Source organism: Rhea pennata, chromosome 5 (genome assembly GCF_028389875.1).
Source record: "Rhea pennata isolate bPtePen1 chromosome 5, bPtePen1.pri, whole genome shotgun sequence".
Taxonomy (NCBI): Eukaryota; Metazoa; Chordata; class Aves; order Rheiformes; family Rheidae; genus Rhea; species Rhea pennata.
Genome location: NC_084667.1, coordinates 24,978,578 through 24,998,077, shown reverse-complemented (window position 1 = coordinate 24,998,077; position 19,500 = coordinate 24,978,578). Strand labels below are relative to the sequence as shown.

At 39.1% G+C, this 19,500-nt stretch overlaps 2 protein-coding genes across 3 annotated transcripts in view; both read left to right on the top strand.

Moving 5' to 3' along the window:
• Positions 1-5,315, top strand: part of ANO1 (anoctamin 1) — a 90,201-nt gene extending 84,886 nt beyond the window's left edge. For both annotated transcript variants that reach the window (XM_062577129.1, XM_062577130.1), the window contains exons 24-25: positions 1,604-1,709; positions 2,734-5,315. In XM_062577129.1, coding sequence (XP_062433113.1) covers positions 1,604-1,709; positions 2,734-2,994 — 367 coding nt within the window. In that variant the 3' untranslated portion in view covers positions 2,995-5,315. The remainder of the gene's footprint in view (positions 1-1,603; positions 1,710-2,733) is intronic.
• Positions 5,316-17,033: 11,718 nt separating this feature from the next.
• Positions 17,034-18,584, top strand: FADD (Fas associated via death domain). Its single transcript, XM_062577338.1, has 2 exons — positions 17,034-17,398; positions 17,844-18,584. The coding sequence occupies exons 1-2, from the start codon at positions 17,101-17,103 to the stop codon at positions 18,128-18,130; spliced, it is 585 nt and encodes a 194-aa protein (XP_062433322.1). The 5' UTR covers positions 17,034-17,100; the 3' UTR covers positions 18,131-18,584.
• The last annotated feature ends 916 nt before the right edge of the window (positions 18,585-19,500 follow it).

Below are 19,500 nucleotides of genomic sequence, written 5' to 3'. Positions count from 1 at the left end.
TTTGCAGAAAGATAGGTTAGCGTTGTTGTGTTCAGCGTTTGTCAAGGAATTTGCAAAGATTTTGACTGTAGATTGTGTATCCACTTTCTGTGGAAAAGGATATAAATAATGACAAACAGCGTAATGATTCTTTAAGGAAATAAAATGACATTACTGTGATGTCACATGGTTGTATCATACGCTGCTGACATGCTGACTGTGACTTCACAGTACACCTCTCATTTTTGACCAATTTTCTAATAGTTCCTGATGATATTAGTAATAGTTTTATCTGCACTGGAACTTAAGGCCCACTTAAACTGTTATTGTACAGGAAACTTGCATGTGTATAACAAGTCTTACATGTTATTTTCATTGTTAAAGGAAAGTTGTTGTTGCATATTTCAGCTTATCAAGCAATCTAGGTCAGTGCTGAAATCCATGCTTTGCCTAGGCTTCCTTAGATATGCATCATCTTCAAAACAAATGTTTTAAAGCTTATAATTGGGGACCAAAGCCAAAAGTAACAGTGAAAGCACTTCGAACAATGAGGCTCTAGGGGAAAATGGGGGTGAAATGAAGAGGGGAACAAAGAAGGCAGAAACATTCCAAGGGAGAAAAATAAAAAAGATAACTTTGGTATAAATGTACTGGAAAATAAAAGACACTGATTGGGGAAACATACCTATAAAATTGTATTATTTTTAAATTTATGCTTTCTATAAATCAGAATAGAGCAAGTTAACCTGATAAAATGATTGCTAAACGGAAAAATCACTCTTATTCTGAGATGAAAGAAAAATCCAACAAGAATTGCATAAATCTTAGCTTTTTCTCAGTTTTCTTTTTTGTGATTTCCTTCTGGTGATCTCTGGGGACATGAGAAATTAGTTTGGCAGAAATGTTTTTAGCACAAAACTTAAAGAAGGGAAGTCTTAATGTCATGGCCCAATATACAAATCTAGTTTTATCTACTTTGTTCTACTAGCCTCTTTCTTCTTCCCTTTCCATCACTTATCTCATGTTTGAGTGATTTTTTAAATCATATTTAAAAATACAGAGGCATAATTCTTTCAAAATATTGACAGGATGCTGTGGTTTAAATTTACTTTATTTTTCTTGGTCCCATTTCTAACAAGTTAATTAGCTCATAGATTTTTCCAAAGCCATAGCTAAGGCAAAATTTTCCTGTTTTCTCTATACAGCAGAATTTGACTGCAGTCTTTTGCTGATCTTGAAAATATAAAACTCCACATAATAAAATACACTTGATAGATCTGAGACCTGGTATTTTGAGACCCAGTATTTTCATCTTCAAATTTAGTCTGAAACACTTTCTTACCAATTTTAAAGGGGAATAAATCATCTGAACTTTGCAGTTTATCCCCTCAGAGTTTATATTATTTGTATAATTAGAGGGTATTAAGATAGAATTTTGATTAAAACTGGAAGGCTAGGGGAGGCTGTCAGCTTTGTCTTGTATGTGTGAGGATTGTACAATTATGCTGTAATAGCAAATTTACTTTTAGACAGTTTGATTCACTGTTTGACTATTAAGTATTAAATGCTCAGTATGCTAAAATTTCTAAATGACATCACTGGTTTACTGAGTCTTGTTTTGCAGATACAAAGATTATCGAGAACCCCCTTGGTCTGAAAACAAGTATGACATTTCAAAGGATTTCTGGGCTGTCTTAGCAGCAAGATTAGCATTTGTGATAGTTTTCCAGGTATGTTATACAGCAGGCACTTTCTATATGAATAGTTATCGCTTTCTGTATAAGAAAGGGAAAAAAAAAAGTGTTATCGTCTTTCTTCAGCTAAATAAGGCAGGCTACCTTTGGAAGTAATTTTTTAGGGCAAACTAAATATCTCCTTTCACAGCTGTTTCATGTAATAGCAAAGGATTTTCCCCATCCTATTCACTCTTTCTCCCTACCACCACCCCCAAATGGGTAATCCTTAATGGGTAATTTCATCCACAGGGACTGCCTGCATTGCTTTGATGCAGAGCAATGTAATGACCCTACTGAGCAGCAAAGCACAAAGCTGATACTAATTAGGTCCCACCAATTTCTCCAGTAGGACATCAGCATATTTCCTAAAGAAGTGTGTGTCCCCCCCCCCCCCAATCATTTCTAGATCTGGCCAAGGTATGAAATTTCTGAGGTTTCTAAAAGAGATTTTTATCTCAAATTTGAACAAATTGGCAAAGTCTTGTCATTTTTCACTAAATAGCATTGTTCAATCACAACAGTTATGTTGGTTATTGTAATGTAGGTGTTTTAAGAGTCTGCCTTATTTAAACAACTTGTTTCCTTTTTTTGACAAACTATGTATCTTTCTGTGAAAGGCTTCACTTTCCTTGAATCAAGATATTAAATCAAAAACATTTCAGTGAAAGGTTTTTTGCTACCTTTCAGCATTCTACCTCTTGTTATTTGCTTCTGCCTTGCTGATGTAAAACTCATAAGTCATTTATCAATTACAGTATTTCCTTCTGATTTCTAAATGGCTTTGACAGTATTTGTACTTAAACTAGAAAGATCTGTGACTGCCATTTTTCTATCCCTTCTAGTATCGACAGGAAGCTGAGGTAAATTTGGCTCAGGATCAGACTTGTGACATACAGTTGAGCCCAACTCAAATGTTGTCCTTCATTCTTCCTTCTAAAGTACACTGAAATTGGCCCATTCCCTCATAGTCATCTTTTCATTTGACCTTGCTGACATTTTCTCACAATTTCATTTTCAGAACTTGGTCATGTTTATGAGTGACTTTGTTGACTGGATTATCCCAGACATTCCCAAGGACATTAGTCAGCAGATTCATAAAGAGAAAGTTCTCATGGTGGAGGTCTTCATGCGAGAAGAGCAAGGAAAGCTGCAAATGCTAGAAACCTGGAAAGATAAGGAGACAAAAAAAGGTGAAAACTGTAACAGTCACAGCCCCAAACTCTCCAGGAGCCACAGCGGGAGCTTGTCCTCCTGCCATTCGTATCCTGTTGATGTATAGAAGAGGAGGGAGTTGAGCATATCGGGGCATTCCACTGATGAACAAGCCATCACAGAAAGGGCAGGACTTGATTAATAATGGACGACCTGGTGCATGTTTAAGGATGTGCTGCCGTTCTGTGCCCATCTTTGTGAGAAATGCTCTCCTTACAAATATGGAGGACCACGTTCTATTTCTGATCTCTTTTTTTTTTTTTTTTTTCCTTTTGCACAAGCAGTAATGCAGGGAATTTTTATATTTCAAGGTTAGATAACACTATTGATGTTGGTGTGCATTAATACATGCAAGTACTTAGTACATCTTGATAGGGATGTTCTCTGAGAATTTGACCTTAGCCTATTAAGTAAATAAAGATAAATTTTAAGTAATAATACTATTAATATTTAAAATATTTTTGGAACCACAGGCCTGAGAGTCTGTGGGCAACTCTACAAAGTATCTGAAAAACTGTTTTAGAGTGTGCTCCCTTTCTCAAGAAGAGAGAAATGATATAAAGCTTACTGGGCTAATTCACTTTTAAAGATAGGATTTAGATCTGCTGGCAGACTTCTGTGTTTGAACCTGTAGGTCAACCTGTAGGCAAACAAAGCTGCCATTGAGTCAGCTGAAGTATAGAGAGAAACAAACGTGTGGGGCACTTGTGGCCACCTGCTGTATACTCAAGACCTCCACTGGGGCACTGTCCTGTTCAGAAACTTCAGAAGATTGCATCAAAATTGGATGCCTTTATCTTCATCCCATGGAAAGCTGCTTGCTCATTGGCAAAGCTGTTTTTACTAATGTGGATGAAGCTACCTCAGTGCCCCAGCCTGCACCATGTGTTTGAGCAATCCCCTTAAGATTCCCCACTTACAGCAACGCAGCAGCAGCAGCACAATTTCTGAGACCCTTCCCAGCAGGTGGATTATCACTAGTGCATTTTGTTAAATGCCCTGAATTAATGAGCACATGTAGAGCTACAGTGTCCCACACTGCCCTGCCTAGTACTTGGACACTGTTGTTCCTGAGGAGTTACACATTTTCCCATTGTATTAGCACATCCCTTCCTTCGACAGGTTTTTCTCTGTAGCCCTCTGTTCTCTGCAGGAGAGGGAGTCTGTACCCGTTTTTCATGGCCAGTTGCCCCTGCAGACTTTGTACTATTGGATGGCATATCCCAGAAGCTATGCCAAAAGGGGTAAATCCAAACCACATACCAAATATTGTCTTCAGTGGAAGTTTTTCCTGCACTGGGCCTACAGGACCAGACCTTCAGTTACAAGGCTTTTATTTTGTCTTAAAATACCCTAGCTTTTGTACAAGAAACTTCCTTAAAGTGTAAGTCTAATGTCCTTACTTATGAAGCCTATCTAATTCTCATCAGTGCAACTCTTTTTATGTATCATACATTTTAGTTTTGCTTTGTCAATGATAAACTGCACTTCCAAATAATATTGGTGCAATTAATCTCATTTCTTTTATTGCTGTCTTGTCCATGGCACTTACATAACAAATATAAAACTGAAGAATAAAATAAAAACTAAAGATATTCTTTAAAGTGTAACTACTGTATGGTTTGTTACAAAACCAAACATCAAGACTGTTTTCAAGAAAAGTTAGTTTCTCTTTTTCCATTTCTTTTTCTTTGCCAAACTAATTTAAAGATTAATGCTAGAACTTTAAAAGATGCCAGATTTAGCTTTTGCTATATTTATTTGTTTTAAAGTATGTGATAAACTTGATAATTTTCTATGGTCTGTCCAAAGAAGGTACCAGAAAAGAAATTATGTGGAAGAAAGAATGATATTAACCAAATACTCTTAAAGCTAATTTAAAATATTGATCCAACCAAAGATTTTTATTAATAAAGGGCTTATATTTTGCTATCTCTTGTTTCTGTTGTATTTTGACTTGCAGGAATGTCACTATTTTAAAAATTTATAACTTATGATAGCTTACTATTATGGGGCCAAATCCTGCTCAGTTTATTCACATGATAAGCATTATGCCTGGCAGTAAGTTTTTACAAGATCAGGCCCGTTGACTGCAATAGAACTGTGAATGTGAATAAATTAAGCAGAATTTTGCCCACAAATCCTGTTGGAAAAATATTCTTCCTTTCATTCCTTCATAGCCTAAACGTTCTACAAGAAAGTCAAATACGAACTACCTATTCTGAAGACAAATGTTAAGGAACTTCCTCTAAAGGAATTTCTTCTGTAAATATTTACCTAAAAGTGTTCCCAGTTTAATACTGACATTCCTGTAAATAGTAAAACTATATCCTGAACACACATGTATCAGAATTTTTCTTTATTTGCTGAAATCATGAAATAGTAACAGTTGCTTATATTTTCTTTTGTACAGTAAATTGTTTGAAATGGAATTTTGTATATAAAAACTGTATTACTACTTAGATAACGATAAGACTCTTTCATGGAATCATTTTTTAAGAAAAGTAAATATATACTAAATCTCTTCAGTTGTTTTTTTTTTCTTTGCAAATTTGCTTGAGATATACTTGAGTATGCAAGTTTCTCTTGTGAGACGGGTTCAATTCCCAGCGATCCTTGTGCGCCAAGTATGCAAACGCAAGTGCTAAATCTGAGTTATAAACCAAATCATGTCACAGTTTGCATAAACTGATTCTTTGATACCCTTCACAGTGTTCCTTATCTACTCAGGTAGTAGAGGCCAGAACTGAGAGATTTCTTTTGTAAATATTGGCTAACTCATTTGTAGACATCTTCCTGGCAGGTTAGAGTACAAATCCTGCACTCTGGCTGCTTTGGACACCTATTTTGGGATGAGATGAATCCCACCTTAGATGTGGTTGTCTCTGTCCATAGAGGGAGGTTTGGCTGCCAGCACAGACATAGACACCAAATCCTGTCCTGGGAGCTTTAATTTGCTTTTGTCTTTTGTCGTAGGTATTCAGCAGAATGTAATGTGTAAGGGTTTTCACCAAGTTATTTGAAATGGGCTCCTAACAAGGAAGAATGTTATTTGATTCAGTCAAATTGAAAAAAAATATATATTTGTTACTAGAGGAAAAATGTTGAATGGTTAAACTAAAGTAATAAAACTCAGTGGTTCCTCCAAGTATGTCTCGCTGAACCCAGCTCTGAAGTGCAACAGTGCAGGAGGCAGAAAGGCTCCACTGCATAGTTAACAGTTTTACTGGTGTTGTGCAACTGAACAAACAAAGCTGGGCTCCGAACCTGCCTGGCAAATTTATTTTTTGTCATCTTCCCACTTTTAACTGTTCTGTGAGAAGGCAAGGAGGGATGTTTCATACCATTTCTTCCTCACTAGCTAGAAAATAGTAATATTTCTAACTCTAATCAGATTTAACTAGAAGGCAGGAATTCTGTGTGAGGATAATGAATATGAAAACCTGTTCCTAGACTACACTCAGACTACACTTTCAGCTGTTTACTTTTACGGGATAGGTACAAGATATCCTGCAAAAGACTTCACTTAGAGCATGAGTAATAGCACTGAAGTCAGTTTTGTATTATGCTTGTTTTGTGATTTGTTTGTTATCCAAATAAAGGTAAGGCCTTAGTTTTATAGAAAAGATGTGTCATCTTAAGTCAAACACAGTGTTGCCCATGTCAAACACAAAGTTCTGTTCCACAACACTTCATCGTTTTGAATAACTTTTGTAGAAGCAGATGTATTGCTGCCCATTTGGTAACTGGGTTGGTTTTGTCACTTCTTAAAGACGAAATAGGTAGGAGTTCATTAGCTATAAGTTAGTCTTCCATAAAGAGATTTGCACTGCTATTGTGGAAACTTATTGAAAGGGGGTTTTTTTTGTTGTGTTTTTTTTTTTTTTTTTTTTTTTTTTGTATTATTGATGCAAATAGAAACAGGTTTTGCTCTTTTACCAATAGCAAATTTAAAGAAATATTATGCTAATAAAGATTCAATGGAAGACAAGAAATGTACAGTGGAAGTTAGAGAAGCAGAAATCTGGAAGTGCCCAGGAAGTAACTGAAGAGACCTGGATGTGACTTGCAGCTACCATGTGCTGCAGCTCTTTTGTCCAGTGTTTGAAGAAAGATAACAGTTTCTATATTTATCTTGTCAGCTGAATTCTGTATGGATTTGACAGTGTTCAACCTGTTCTTGGCATGCTTCTGGCAAAAAATTATAAATATAAAACCTCATTCCCTCTGCCCTTTGATTAATAATAATAATAAAAAAGTCTATTTGACAGGAAAATTAGTGTACTAGTTAGTAAAAGAGCAGATAAAGACAGAATAGTAGGATAGATTATAGTTGGAAGTGGCTACATGTTTAAACTACTGCTAAAATACACTACTTGCTTTACACTATCCAAAGTTGTGGAAAAGACACACTTTCAACTGGTACTTTTGAGGAGGAAATCACATACACCCTATTGTGTTGACAGGACTAGTCTGAATCTTCTGGATTTCCATGTCATTGTGTTTCTAAGATACTGTATTACAAATATTTTGCAGTCTTAAATAGCTTAAGGGTGAATAAGTCTCAAGTCAAAGCAAAGATACGTTTCTATTTTTAACCCCTCAGTGCTCTCCGGTGCTGAGCTGTTAATGATCTTTTTGGCCCTTGTGATCTCCAATAACCAAAAAAAAAAATTTACTTTCCATCTTGTTACCCCTGAACTGTCCGGAAGTTTTGAAGATCATTTGAGTGCATTTTAATTTTCCTATGGAGTTTTCAAAGTAAACAACTCTTTCCTTTTGCCACTGAAGAAGCACTATGTCTTAAAACTTAACTCTGGTTCAATTATTTTCCCATTTGAGTACTATTTATTCCATGACCAAACACAATATGCCATTTTTAGTACAGCAGAGAAAAAGCAAAGCGTTTTCTTGTTTTATTTTTTCTTTTAAAGCTGAACAGGCCTTTCTGAGAAAAAAACTATTAAAGTGGTCTTTCTTTATTTTTAAATTTAAGCTCTTCCTTAATTTTTAATACCATGAATGTAGCCTCATTCAAAGCCACCCAAAGCCAAAGAAAATATTTTCTTCGATTCTCTTTAGTCCACTTTACATGAGAATCTAAGCATTGCTATTTAATGATTGGTTCCACTCATAATAAAAATTGTTAGTACTTACCGTATGGTACTTTCATAACTTTCAGAATGTGAGCTAAAGCCAAAATATATTGATTCAGATGAGTTGGGCAAACAGTAAAGAGATCTGCATGCTATTGTGTTAGCTACCATGAAGAGAAGGTCTCAGAAAAATCAAAGGCACTGCACAGTCATGTTAACATAGCTAGTTAAACAAGTCTGATGGTTTTGAGGTCATAGCCTTCATTCTGCTTTGTACCACAGCATGTGTATGAGAAAATTCAAGCCAAAATGGGGAATGCATTCGTGAAGTTTCATGAGAAAAAGAATCAAAATATAACATAAAGCATTTTGAAAGTGCGTGTGCTCAACAAACTTCAAAGCTTAACAGAGTCCATTTTTCAGAGCAGTAGTTAAGCTTCTGTAGCTGAGTAATCTTCCTTAGTGTGGAAGTAAAGGCTAAATGATAAAAAGTGGCTGTCTCCTCTACCTGAAATAAGAGAGATGCATGCAGGGCAAAAGGCTTTTGACTGAGGTTCTCAGAACCCACGTTAGCTAGCAGATCAGCCCAGAAGTCATTTTTCTGATCTCTGAATTGCTTCACAATGTGAGGCTATGTTGTAGACAGGTTAGCCTGCAGACAGATAGCCTTTACTAATCATTTTCTAACTGTTTGCAATCTCATCCTGCCAAGCAACACAATACTGTTGATCTAATTATCAGATGCAGGCTGGATGGCAGTGGGGAATAGAACAAAAACAAGAAAAGAAAGGGGAGATGTCTCAGGCAGCAGGGAAGCCTTGGTGACTAGACATTGTCCACTGACTGACAGAATTGCAAATAATACCACAGATCTTGGCAATCAAAATTAAGTATGTGTAGTGAAAGCAACACTCTTCCCTGTGAACATGCCACCCACCTTTTCCTCTCAAAAGGTGTCTTCATTTCACTGATCCAGAAAGACACAATTACTCAAATAGTATAATCTATCCTCATTTTAGTCACAGAATTAGTCTAAATTCTGGTGTACCAATTTTGAGTCTTTAATTTTCACTCTAACCTACTTTATTCTCAGAGACATGATCTCTAAGCCCTTGTAGGCACCAGTAAGTCTTTTTGTTTAGACTAATACAATTATTTTCTCTTTCATACGTTCCTCCAGGAACATGCTTATTTTTAACATTGATCAGAGGAATTTATAAACTCTCACCCTGTTTCCAGCATTGAAGCCAGGACCCAGTTATTACAGCCCTTTCCATTTGTAGTAGCTAAGTCTCCATAGTTTAAGCCCTCAAAGAGAGTATGCAAGTAAGTGACTAATCTGCCTCTGTTGACTGCTTTGAAGGAGCAAAGGAGCACCATGTCATCGCAGCACCGTTCTCACAGGAGGCAAGTCCCAGCTATCCTCACAAGAGCCTGTGAGCCTGTGGTCTAAGCATCCCACATTTCTTAACGTATTAAACTTCAATCACCAGTATAGTCAGTAGATAAAGAAATATAATAACTCACAGGTAATTAACCAGCAAGTGGGCAAGTAATAAATCTCAGACGACTTAGACTGCTCCAGGTTTACTAATAGGAAACCCTAAGCTCAGTGGAGAAACTAAATTTTCAGACCTGTCTGCAGCTTAACAACCCGAGGCCAAAGTTTCATTCAAAGTGGAAGATTCCTAAAGAATAGGTCTTTTTTTTCCCTTTTTTAATGGGGACACCCATCTTTTTTATAGAATAGAAGATATACCCAGCAAGTTGGAGAACCAACGTCTAGGCCATATTTAGCTTGATAGGAATCAAGGCCACATCTCTGTAGAGAGGCTTTCCCTCAGTCAAACTACAGAGCAGGCTTAAACTGCTGCTCTCCCTCCTCTGCTAACCCCCTGTGCCATGAAGAGCAGAAGAGCAGCAGGTCAGAAGGAGACCATGCATGTACGGAAAGAGCTCCATAACTTGTGGCTTCCAGACTCACTCCTAGAATTATATATGCATTTTACTCTGCACAGGCATTCCTAGGAATCAGAGCGGGCTGAGAGCAAGCACAGGAACAGTGAAGGTTGTGAGAGTAAATTAATGTGAATTTCAGCTGCATCATCTTCCTGACTCCAAAGAACAAAAGAAGTAAAATGGCAGTTGGTTCTGAAATTCTCCTGAATCTCATGACTTCTAAGGGTTTTAATTCTGAAACCAAACTTCTCCCCATTTTTACAATGTTTGTCTTTCAGCTCTAAGTGAAGAGAGCTGTAGAGCTAGGCTGATAGCCACCTCTGTGTCTCCTTGTGAATAAGAAATGACAATCACTTCCAGCTTCAGGTATTTGGCAAAGGGCTAATGAAGGCTCCTTTTGCTTTAAAAATGTCTCACTCAAAGATCAGTGAAAAAAATATCATAGCTATATGTGTATTGCAGAGGCTGAGAGAATGAGCATGGATATGATCTTACGTTCCAAGCCACTTAATTGGAATTGTGTTTCTGAATTAGAGCTTCTCAGGAAAAAATGAATGCAGTAAGCCATTTCTTTTGAGGGTAGGCAGACACATCTGTAGTGTGTGTAGTTGTTCCTTGCTTTTCACTGAAGTGTACGCTCTGTAGCAAAATATATAAATGCTGCATTTTGTATTTGATTGATCCATTGTTCTCTCAGTATATCACTCCTTCCCAGTCTTTTCATCTCTGGCAACAAAGTTTCCATTATGTTTGCATATGCAAATGAATTCCAAATTGTGGCTTAAGACTAATCTGGATCGAGATTTGAATAAAGCACTGGGGACTAGCTCAAATTAAATTGTTTATAGAGCAGAAAATAATACTTTCCTCTGCCCACCAAGGATCAAGGGAGGAGCATGATGAAAGCAGATTTGCTTATTTATTATTTTTAAATTCCTGTGAGTAACTAACCTAGTCATATCCTGTGTCACTTAATGGTTGTCTAAAACAATTCATGTTTTAAAAGGAAATGACTTATCCAGATAATAACTGTACTGTGCTTGAGCAGACAGGGCACTCCCTCTCTAATATCAGATTTGAAAAAAGTTTACACCTTCGAGTTTCAATGAAAGTGGGATAATGACACAGATGGTAAACACTGTGGTGATATATTCTTGACGGGGGAAAAAAATCAACTCATCTTTCCTCTAATTAGTAGTTCATTTGTAGTTCTGCTGCCAATAAATAATCACAGGTGTCTGACTTAACTCTTGGTTTCAAGAAATACACCCCCTTCCTGGTTTGTTGCTGTCTGTAGTCAATGTAGTGAGCTCATGACACGTGAGTTTACTCAAAAAATTAAGCAAGTGTGGCCAGGCTCATTCTTTTATTTTTATTTAAAAAAAAATTAATAACTCTGGGAGATACTTGGAGGCCGAAATGTCTTCTGTTATGTAAATGGACTATTCTGCAAGATGGCTGCAGAAACCTGTTAGGGAAAAATTTTTTAAATTTCCACAGTAAAACTGCAAAATAGCAATGAGCAGTCCCAAAAGAGAGTCTGATAATGCAAAAGAGATAAGAGAAGGAATATTCATGGACAAAAATTCTTGCCACTACATTTTCAAGTGTAGCTGCAATGTAGTTGACGTAGATGCAATGTAGATGAAGTTCAAGTGTATGGGGCTATTTGCATGCTTTTATAAGAAGTATTTCCCAGTGTTGCATACTGAGTGTGAAATTGATCTGTTTAGTGCAAAATAATTAATTGTAAGAGATGTTAACCTTTTTCATAGCTGCTCAGAATGTTGTATTTTCCAATGCAAAAAAGGAGACAAAATAAGGTCCTCTACTATTCATGAAAATAAATATTATGTGGTAAGTATTTACCTTCTCTTATTTTTGTTGGGCTTAGGAACTGGAAATACAATAGCTCAAGAAAACAGAACAAATGCATGCACTCTGCAGGAATTAACATAGGCTTTGGTGTCTGGCCGTTAAAACTACTGGGTTGTATCCCTGGAGGAACAGCAACTTCCAGATTGTATCCTAACTCCCTTTGCTTCATTCTCAGCCAGTCTCAGTGCACATCTCTGCTGTGCAACGGAGCACGATTTCAAGTATATGTATGAGTCCATGGCTCTGACAGAGTGTTGGCCTCACAACTCATTTAGGTACAGTGCCTCCCCACCACACTAATTGAGATGTTTTGCCTTTAGACTCACATTAAGATGACTACATGGCACTACAGAAGACATGCATGAGGACACACCTTGGCACAGAGTAACACCAGCTTTGGTGTCACTGTATCATATTCTGCTATAGGTTTATCTTCATGAGGGAAGTGCCCAGAATTCACATAGCTAGTCTAACCTAACCTCCGGAGATAGACACCAAATGTCATTGTTCAGGTTAGCTTCATCTAGTTCCAGCAGGGACTGAATAGAATAGGAAGTGCCCTGAAAGTGATCAAATGATAATTAGCTACTATTTGGGGAGGTTCTTTTATTCATTCCCAAACTTATTTCACAATAACATTCCTATATAGACAACCCATGCTTTTTCTGTTCTTCCACTTTTCTAAGTGCAAAGTTGTTGTTATATAGCTTAAGTAACGAATACAACTGAAAGGAATGAGATGTGCTAGTCTAATATATACACATAGTTTTACTGACATGTGAAGTGTTTGTCTGGATGTCCTAATGCTTACATGGTATGATGAAAATTCCCTACAAAAATAGGTAAAAAGTCAAGTCAGAGGTTTTTAGCTGGACAAAATAAACAAAAGTCTACAATTTACCCTTCCCCTAAAGTTAAACTAACTTCTCCTGCCAACAATAACACAACAGAATTATTTCAACAGAATTATATCAACACTTCTTCTGTTTCAATATTAAGTTCAAGCATCTGTTAACAACTTAGTGCTTGTTGTTGTTGTTACTTGGCCAGATCCTTTATCTGTATACAACCTATTCATGCTGGAGTTCACTTTCTTTTCAATACTTATTTGCTTTTCCCACAGTCCGCTTCTAATTTTCTCTCTTTCAATCCACAACAATTTGACATTTCTTAAAGTCCCTTTTGTTATGGACAGTTTTCTCCTGGGATCCTAAGTCACTTCACAAATAGTTTCTTTACTACAGGGCACTTTTTTCTACCTTAGTCACTGTAGCAGAAGAAAGAGGTAATATCTACCAAAAGAAACACAGACAGATCAGTTCATTCACAATAAAAAAAAAATGCAGAAACTATATTTTATTTGCCAAATAAATACATTTTATGATTTTGCGAACACTTGAAGAGGTATTGAAAAAGTATATGAATAAATTTTATGGAACTCAACTTATTCATCATAGGATTAAAAATGAACAAACAAAACTATCTTCACTACTATCTCTGATTTCAAGCAGGCTGGTCAGTGTACTGAAGTGGTTACACTGCAACCAGCACCTGAAATAGCTAGTTTAAAAACTGGTTCTGGCATGTGAACACTACCCTACAAGTACATCCCATGTTAGAGGACAGGGACTGGCTGAAAAGAGAAGATGAGCTATTAGTAGAGAAAGCTATCTGTCATATCAAAAGTTACTTGACAGTAAGAGAGAAAACATGGTCATCAAAGCTGGATTTAGCACTTCATATATTTGTTAATGAGCACTATTAGCAAATTAGATTACATCAGCTGGATTACTGCTCCATAGAAACCATCACACATTTTCACAACTCCATAGCAGATTAGAACTTTATTTTAAGAAGAGCCAGCCAGAAATCTAAGTTGCCTTGGCTGGAAAATACAAAGCATCTTCCAAAGTTTCAAGGCAAACAGATCTCAGCCACCTGTGGTTCTGTTCAGCAACATTCGTTTTATTAAAACTTTATTATTATTCAGGTCATATAGAGTAATATACTACATTTTAAAACAGCTGTTTAATAAGTCATGAACCCTCCCTCCCAAACAACCTTTCAGCTATCCCCTATTTATTCACACAATGTAATGGCGCATAGACCCAGAGAAGACAGCCACATGCGTGCTTTGCTGCTTTGTTGCTATATTTTCTAAATGCGTGCTTGTTGCCTGCGTGTCCTGGTGACAAACACCTTACTGAAGTCAAGGCAGAAATGAATCAGTCGGTTCTCTTTACCCTACTCCTTCAGTGGAGATCATGAAGTCAAAAAGCTCAATCCAGACCACTCCAAAGCTTTGAGCTCCCTCTGCTGTATTTTGGATGGAATCGTCTCGCCCCAAGAACCTGTAAATTATTTGGTTAATAACAAGTTCATTCTTAGCACTTCATTTCTGGGAAACTTCCTCTGAAATCTGAGCTGGTCTAATATATCATTCCTATTAAGTTTTATTCTGATGTGGAGCAGCTACGATCTGTTGATCCTGGCAGACACTTTCTTCACTAAACCCCTGTGAACTGCCTTCAGAGGAAATAACTGGAGGAAAGCAAGTTGCTTTGGTATTTTGATCAGTGAATGTGTCAAAGTAGAGTTAATAGGTCAGATACAGACATAATAAAAGGGATTACTAAATCACTATGTCAGACATTAGAAGCAAGTTTAAAAGCATTTAAGTGATGATTTAGATCTTAATTAAATGGTGATTTATATCTTAGTTTCATACTTGTTACTAATTTAGACTCTCTTTGAATTACACTGATGTATGGAATTGCTATCATACCAGTGCTGAATTTGGCCACTAAGTTTATAAGGACCTATTAAAACCTAAGTTTATGTTGGTTTCAGCTGTATGTCAAGGGAGCCAGAACAAAGGTACGAACTATGCTGATTCTAGGCTCCTTTCATGTAGACTTGTCTCTGAATTTGGCCCACTGACATTACAGGCACAAGCTATGCACTATGCACACACCACTGTGTGGCCTCATCTTGCTTTGCGAAATTAAAATGAGATGTTAATTAACCAGATTGTGTACTTCCTGTATTTTTACTGTGGCTTATATTTGCATTCTAAATTAATCCACATACAGCAAATACATTTCTCTTTGGCATCATACTCTCCTCGTTTACCAATGTTCTTTCCTTCTTCTGATTAAAGGATCTTTAAGACTAAAGAAAGAAATTACTTTCAACTCTTAACACAGGTGCAGCTCATCCCAGCTCTGATGCTCAGTGTCATTTCCTCTGTCTACTTTTACAACTTCTCCGTGTGATTCTGCACTAAGTTAATTCCCTCCAATTTGCTGCTTTTAGAGACTCCACAGAATCTCTCATTTAAACAGGTTTCATATTTCTTCTGAAAGACTGGGAGTAATATGCACTTTAGATGTTGTCTAAGATCTGTACGATTAGATGACCTGTTACCTTTCCTGTGTGAGGAAAAAGAGAGGAGGATGATTGAAGCCCCATTATTCATTACGAATTTGGGGTTTAGTTGGTTAAAATCAAAGAAAGCATTGCTAATGCTATAGCAGAGGAAATGATTTTAAAGGAATGCTTCTTTGGAGGACACAAGGTTGTCCAGTGCTCATATAACCTGGGAGGACTATAGGGAAAACTAATCTTGTATTTAGTGTGAAATGCACACATCCCGTTATCATTGTGGCCACTGTTCTGGATGTACAGATTGTGTGTAGCTAGCCCCAGATGTTGGCTTTCTTGATCACGCACAACACCGGGTTTGTATAACGGACTGAAACAGGACACCGAAAATCTAGCAATTCTATCTAAGGAGGGCTCGTGCTTGTGGGAGTTTTATAAATGTTTTGGGAGTAGGAGTTGTTCTCCAAGTTGGAATGCGAGACTAGAGAAGGAGGAGATGTGGAAAATGATAACACTTAAGTCTGTGTATCTAAGACTGTAATCTCTTTATGGCAAGGACCATAGTTCTATTTGTGTGTTGCAGCAACAATAAATTAAAGGATATACTGGAAAGAATTTAGTAATGGGGGTAGCTCGAGGTATCAACATGCCAGTATTCACTGAAGGAACAAGGAAAGCCCTGGACTACCTACACATCTTGTGAAACAAACCAGTATGGCTGTTTTGAATTTTAGAGATCTACAAAACAATGGCACAAACTTGAACTTTCATAATTAAGAAAAGTTCACAACCTTTCACCTTGTATAAAAATTGTCTTTAAAGTACAGAGACTGGAAGTTTGTACCATCTCTTCTTTTTAAGTTCAAGTTCAGGAGTTATTTCAAAAGATTAATTTTTGTGAGCAACTAACGGCACGCTGTATGCCCCATGTTTCTAGGGAAAGGCTTGCATTTCTGGAGAAAAGAGAGGTAGTGCAGGCTGGGCAAGAGGGCTTTGCTGGGCTGCCACATGGGACACCAGGGCAGCACGAGCAGCTCTTTTGAGAGAGATCTGCCTCCCTCCTGCCACAGCTCCCACAGCTAGAGAGAGCCCTTGTTGAAGCTGGCTCCAGCCATAGCGTTTGTATTCAGTATAACCAGTCAGTTAATCTTTGTGACCTTTCAAACACTCCATGTTCCTCATTACTTTCAAATTATGCAGTAGGTGGCATTTCCATGCTGCTGCACAGGGAACCCTCTGCCCCCGACAGTGTGGCAGGGCCACCACCAGCCCTCTTTGGCCGCCCAAACGTTCCTGTGGGCCTCAGGGGTCGCTTTGGACAGGGCCCGTTTAAACGGACAAAGGTAGCACACACGTTATTATTCTGTTAAGCTGTGTAAAGAATCAGGGAAGCAGGAGCCCCTCCCTGCAAAAACGAGGCTTCGCCGCCCAACTTCGCCGTCGCGGAGGGGCTTCGGGGCGGGGGTGCCCCGAGGTGACGGCGCTGCCGCCGCTCCCAGGCGCCCAGCCGCCTCGCCCCACAGCTCCGCGCGCGCCCGGCCGCCTGCGCGCGCCCGGGCCGCCCAACGGCCCGCCCAACGGCCCGCCCAACGGCCCTCGCCCAACGGCCCGCCGCGCCTGGGGAAGGGGAAAGCGGCCGCCACGTGACTTCCGGGCTGGCGGCGTGTTCCGCCATCGCGGCCGGGCCGGGGCTCCGCCGCTCCGGCCGCCTGGGGAGGCGGCACGTTGGAGCAGGAGGGAGCTGTTTCTCTGGGGTTGGCGAGGCGGGGGGAGAGGGGGTCTGCAGGCCGCCCGGCGCGGCTGCCGGCGCCGCCGAGCCCGCGGGTGGGGCGTCGTGAGCGGTCGCCGCCGACGCTATGGATCCGTTTCTGACTCTGCTGCACTCGTTTTCCTCGAGCCTGTCCGAGAGCGAGCTCTCCGACCTGAAATTCCTGTGCCAGAACAAGATCGGCAAGAGGAAGCTGGAGTCCGTGCGGAGCGGCAGGGAGCTCTTCAGCTTGCTCCTCGAGCAGCGGGACATCGCCGCCGACGACGTCGGCTTCCTGGAGACCTTGCTGCGGGCCGTCAAGCGGGAGGACCTGATGGTGCGGCTGGAGCAGTTCGTGGAGGGAGGGGAAGGCAACGCTGCCGATCAGCCAGACGTCAATGAAAAGCGTAGGTGGACAACCCCCACCCCCCCAAAAAAAAAGTTTGTACCCGCTCCCTAGCCCTGGATGTGCTCGGGACAGCCGTGGGGCACGGCTCCCCTCCAGGGCCTGCCGTGAGGACGCTGTTAACGGTGCTTCCCTGCTTGTTCTCGCAAAAGGCTACGTCATACCCTGGAAGCGTACCCTGAGGGCAACACCGGTTGCAAACAGCTTTCCAGGATGGAAATTTCTTCCCTTTTATACCTAGTGGTCACTTGGAAAATCCTATGATGTGCTTGCTAATATACTGTTCTTAATACATCCAGCAGTTTCTCAAGCATGATGGGATCTTTGGTATGTGCACAGACTTAACAATTGTAGCAAAATGCTAAATAAAAAACAATTTCCAATATTTCTGATGTCAGTAAATCCGTCGTTCAATTGGTATAAGGATTTTTGTTCTGCTTTTTCAGGTCTGCAGAAAGCAGCCATTGAAGTCATATGTGAAAATGTTGGGAGAGACTGGAAAATGCTGATGCGAAGTCTTGGCTTTTCTGAAGTGCGAATGGACAGAATTGTGTCAGCCTATCCATTTAACTTGCATGAACAATTGATTCAGTCGCTTCGAGAATGGCAGAAGTGGAAGGGAAAAGATGCAAAGGTTGCTGACCTAATAAAAGCTCTTCGGAGTTGTAGTATGAATCTGGTGGCTGACAGAGTCGAACAGAAACTCCTGCAAATGAAGACTGAAACCAAGTGAAATCCATATAAAAACATTTTTTGTGTCACACTGATATGAATGAAAAAAGTAGAAGTGCCTTCTATTCTTCTGAGCCACAATCAACATCATTAGTTCTAGTACCTATTCTGCCATTAATCTATAAGCCTTAAAATTACGAGGTTGATTTGTTGTCAGAAGACTAACATAAAATTCAGGTAATGCTTTGTAGTTTGGTGCTTTGATTGTAGGCATTTAAAGAGAACTTAACTTTTAGAGTGCCTGAGCTTCATTTTATAGAAATCCTTACACTTTTCTTCTACCTGCTCTCTGAATTTAGGATTTACTTTACTGCTGGCACTTTCCAGATTTGTTTCCTGGATCTTCATCCATGGGATCCTTTCTGATGATTCCAAATTTAATTGAAGTCCTTATTTATATTTTTTTAGTGGCATATTAGTATGAAAGGGGCACAGTAGTATGAAGGGGGGGGAAATAGAGCTCTTGTGTACTGGGATTGTGAGGGGTGGGGTTTTTTTTTTTTTTTTTTTTTTTTGTTCGGAGTTGCGTAAGATAATGTCTTCTGTAAGTTTTTGAATGCCTTCGTGCTCCATAAAAGGACACTAAACAGCTTGTGACCCCAGGCCCTAAAACTGTGGTGCAAGAGGGCTAGTAACTAGTGTTGTGGTGGTTATTTCTCAGCAGTGTGTGTGCCTGGTATGAGAATAGAACTAGTTGATAACAACAGTCTCTATCAAGTGCCTTTATCACTCTAAAGGGAATGTTCTGAAACTACCAAAGAAATTATATGCATCTCTCAGATAGTTACAGCAGCTTCTTTTCACTGCCTAGAATGTTTTAAGATTTTTTTCCAGGAAAATCCTTGCATAACCCATACTAGAGTCTTCCCATGTTTACTGGAAGCTGCACCTCTCCTCATAAGAAAGCTACTGTTATCTGTGCTCTTGGTAACAAAGATACAAGCTCTAACAAAAAGCTGGAGAACAAACTGGTTTCTTTTCTAGTGTGGGATGTAAAAGTTTAGTGAACACAAATAAGCAGTATGAACTCTTCTAAGTAGTGATGTCCTGTGAGAATTCATTCTTTTGCCACACGTGATTCTCTTCAAAGTTGAATCTGGTAGTCACCAGCACTTCCAAGTTCTCTGCAATTCTTTCATTCCTCTTCCTTTATATATCTTGAAAGTGGTTATAAGCGGCTCATAGATGAAGGATTTATGAACAAGACCTGATTCAATTTTTAGCTTTAATTTGGGTCAGAGTTCAAAATTCGCCTTCACAGCTAATCTAGGCCTGGGAAAACTGTGCATAGTCCAAGACATGCTGGGATGTAGAGGCCCCCCGGGATGGAGATTATCACCTATGCTAGAGGGAAAAGTCCTCTGAAATCTT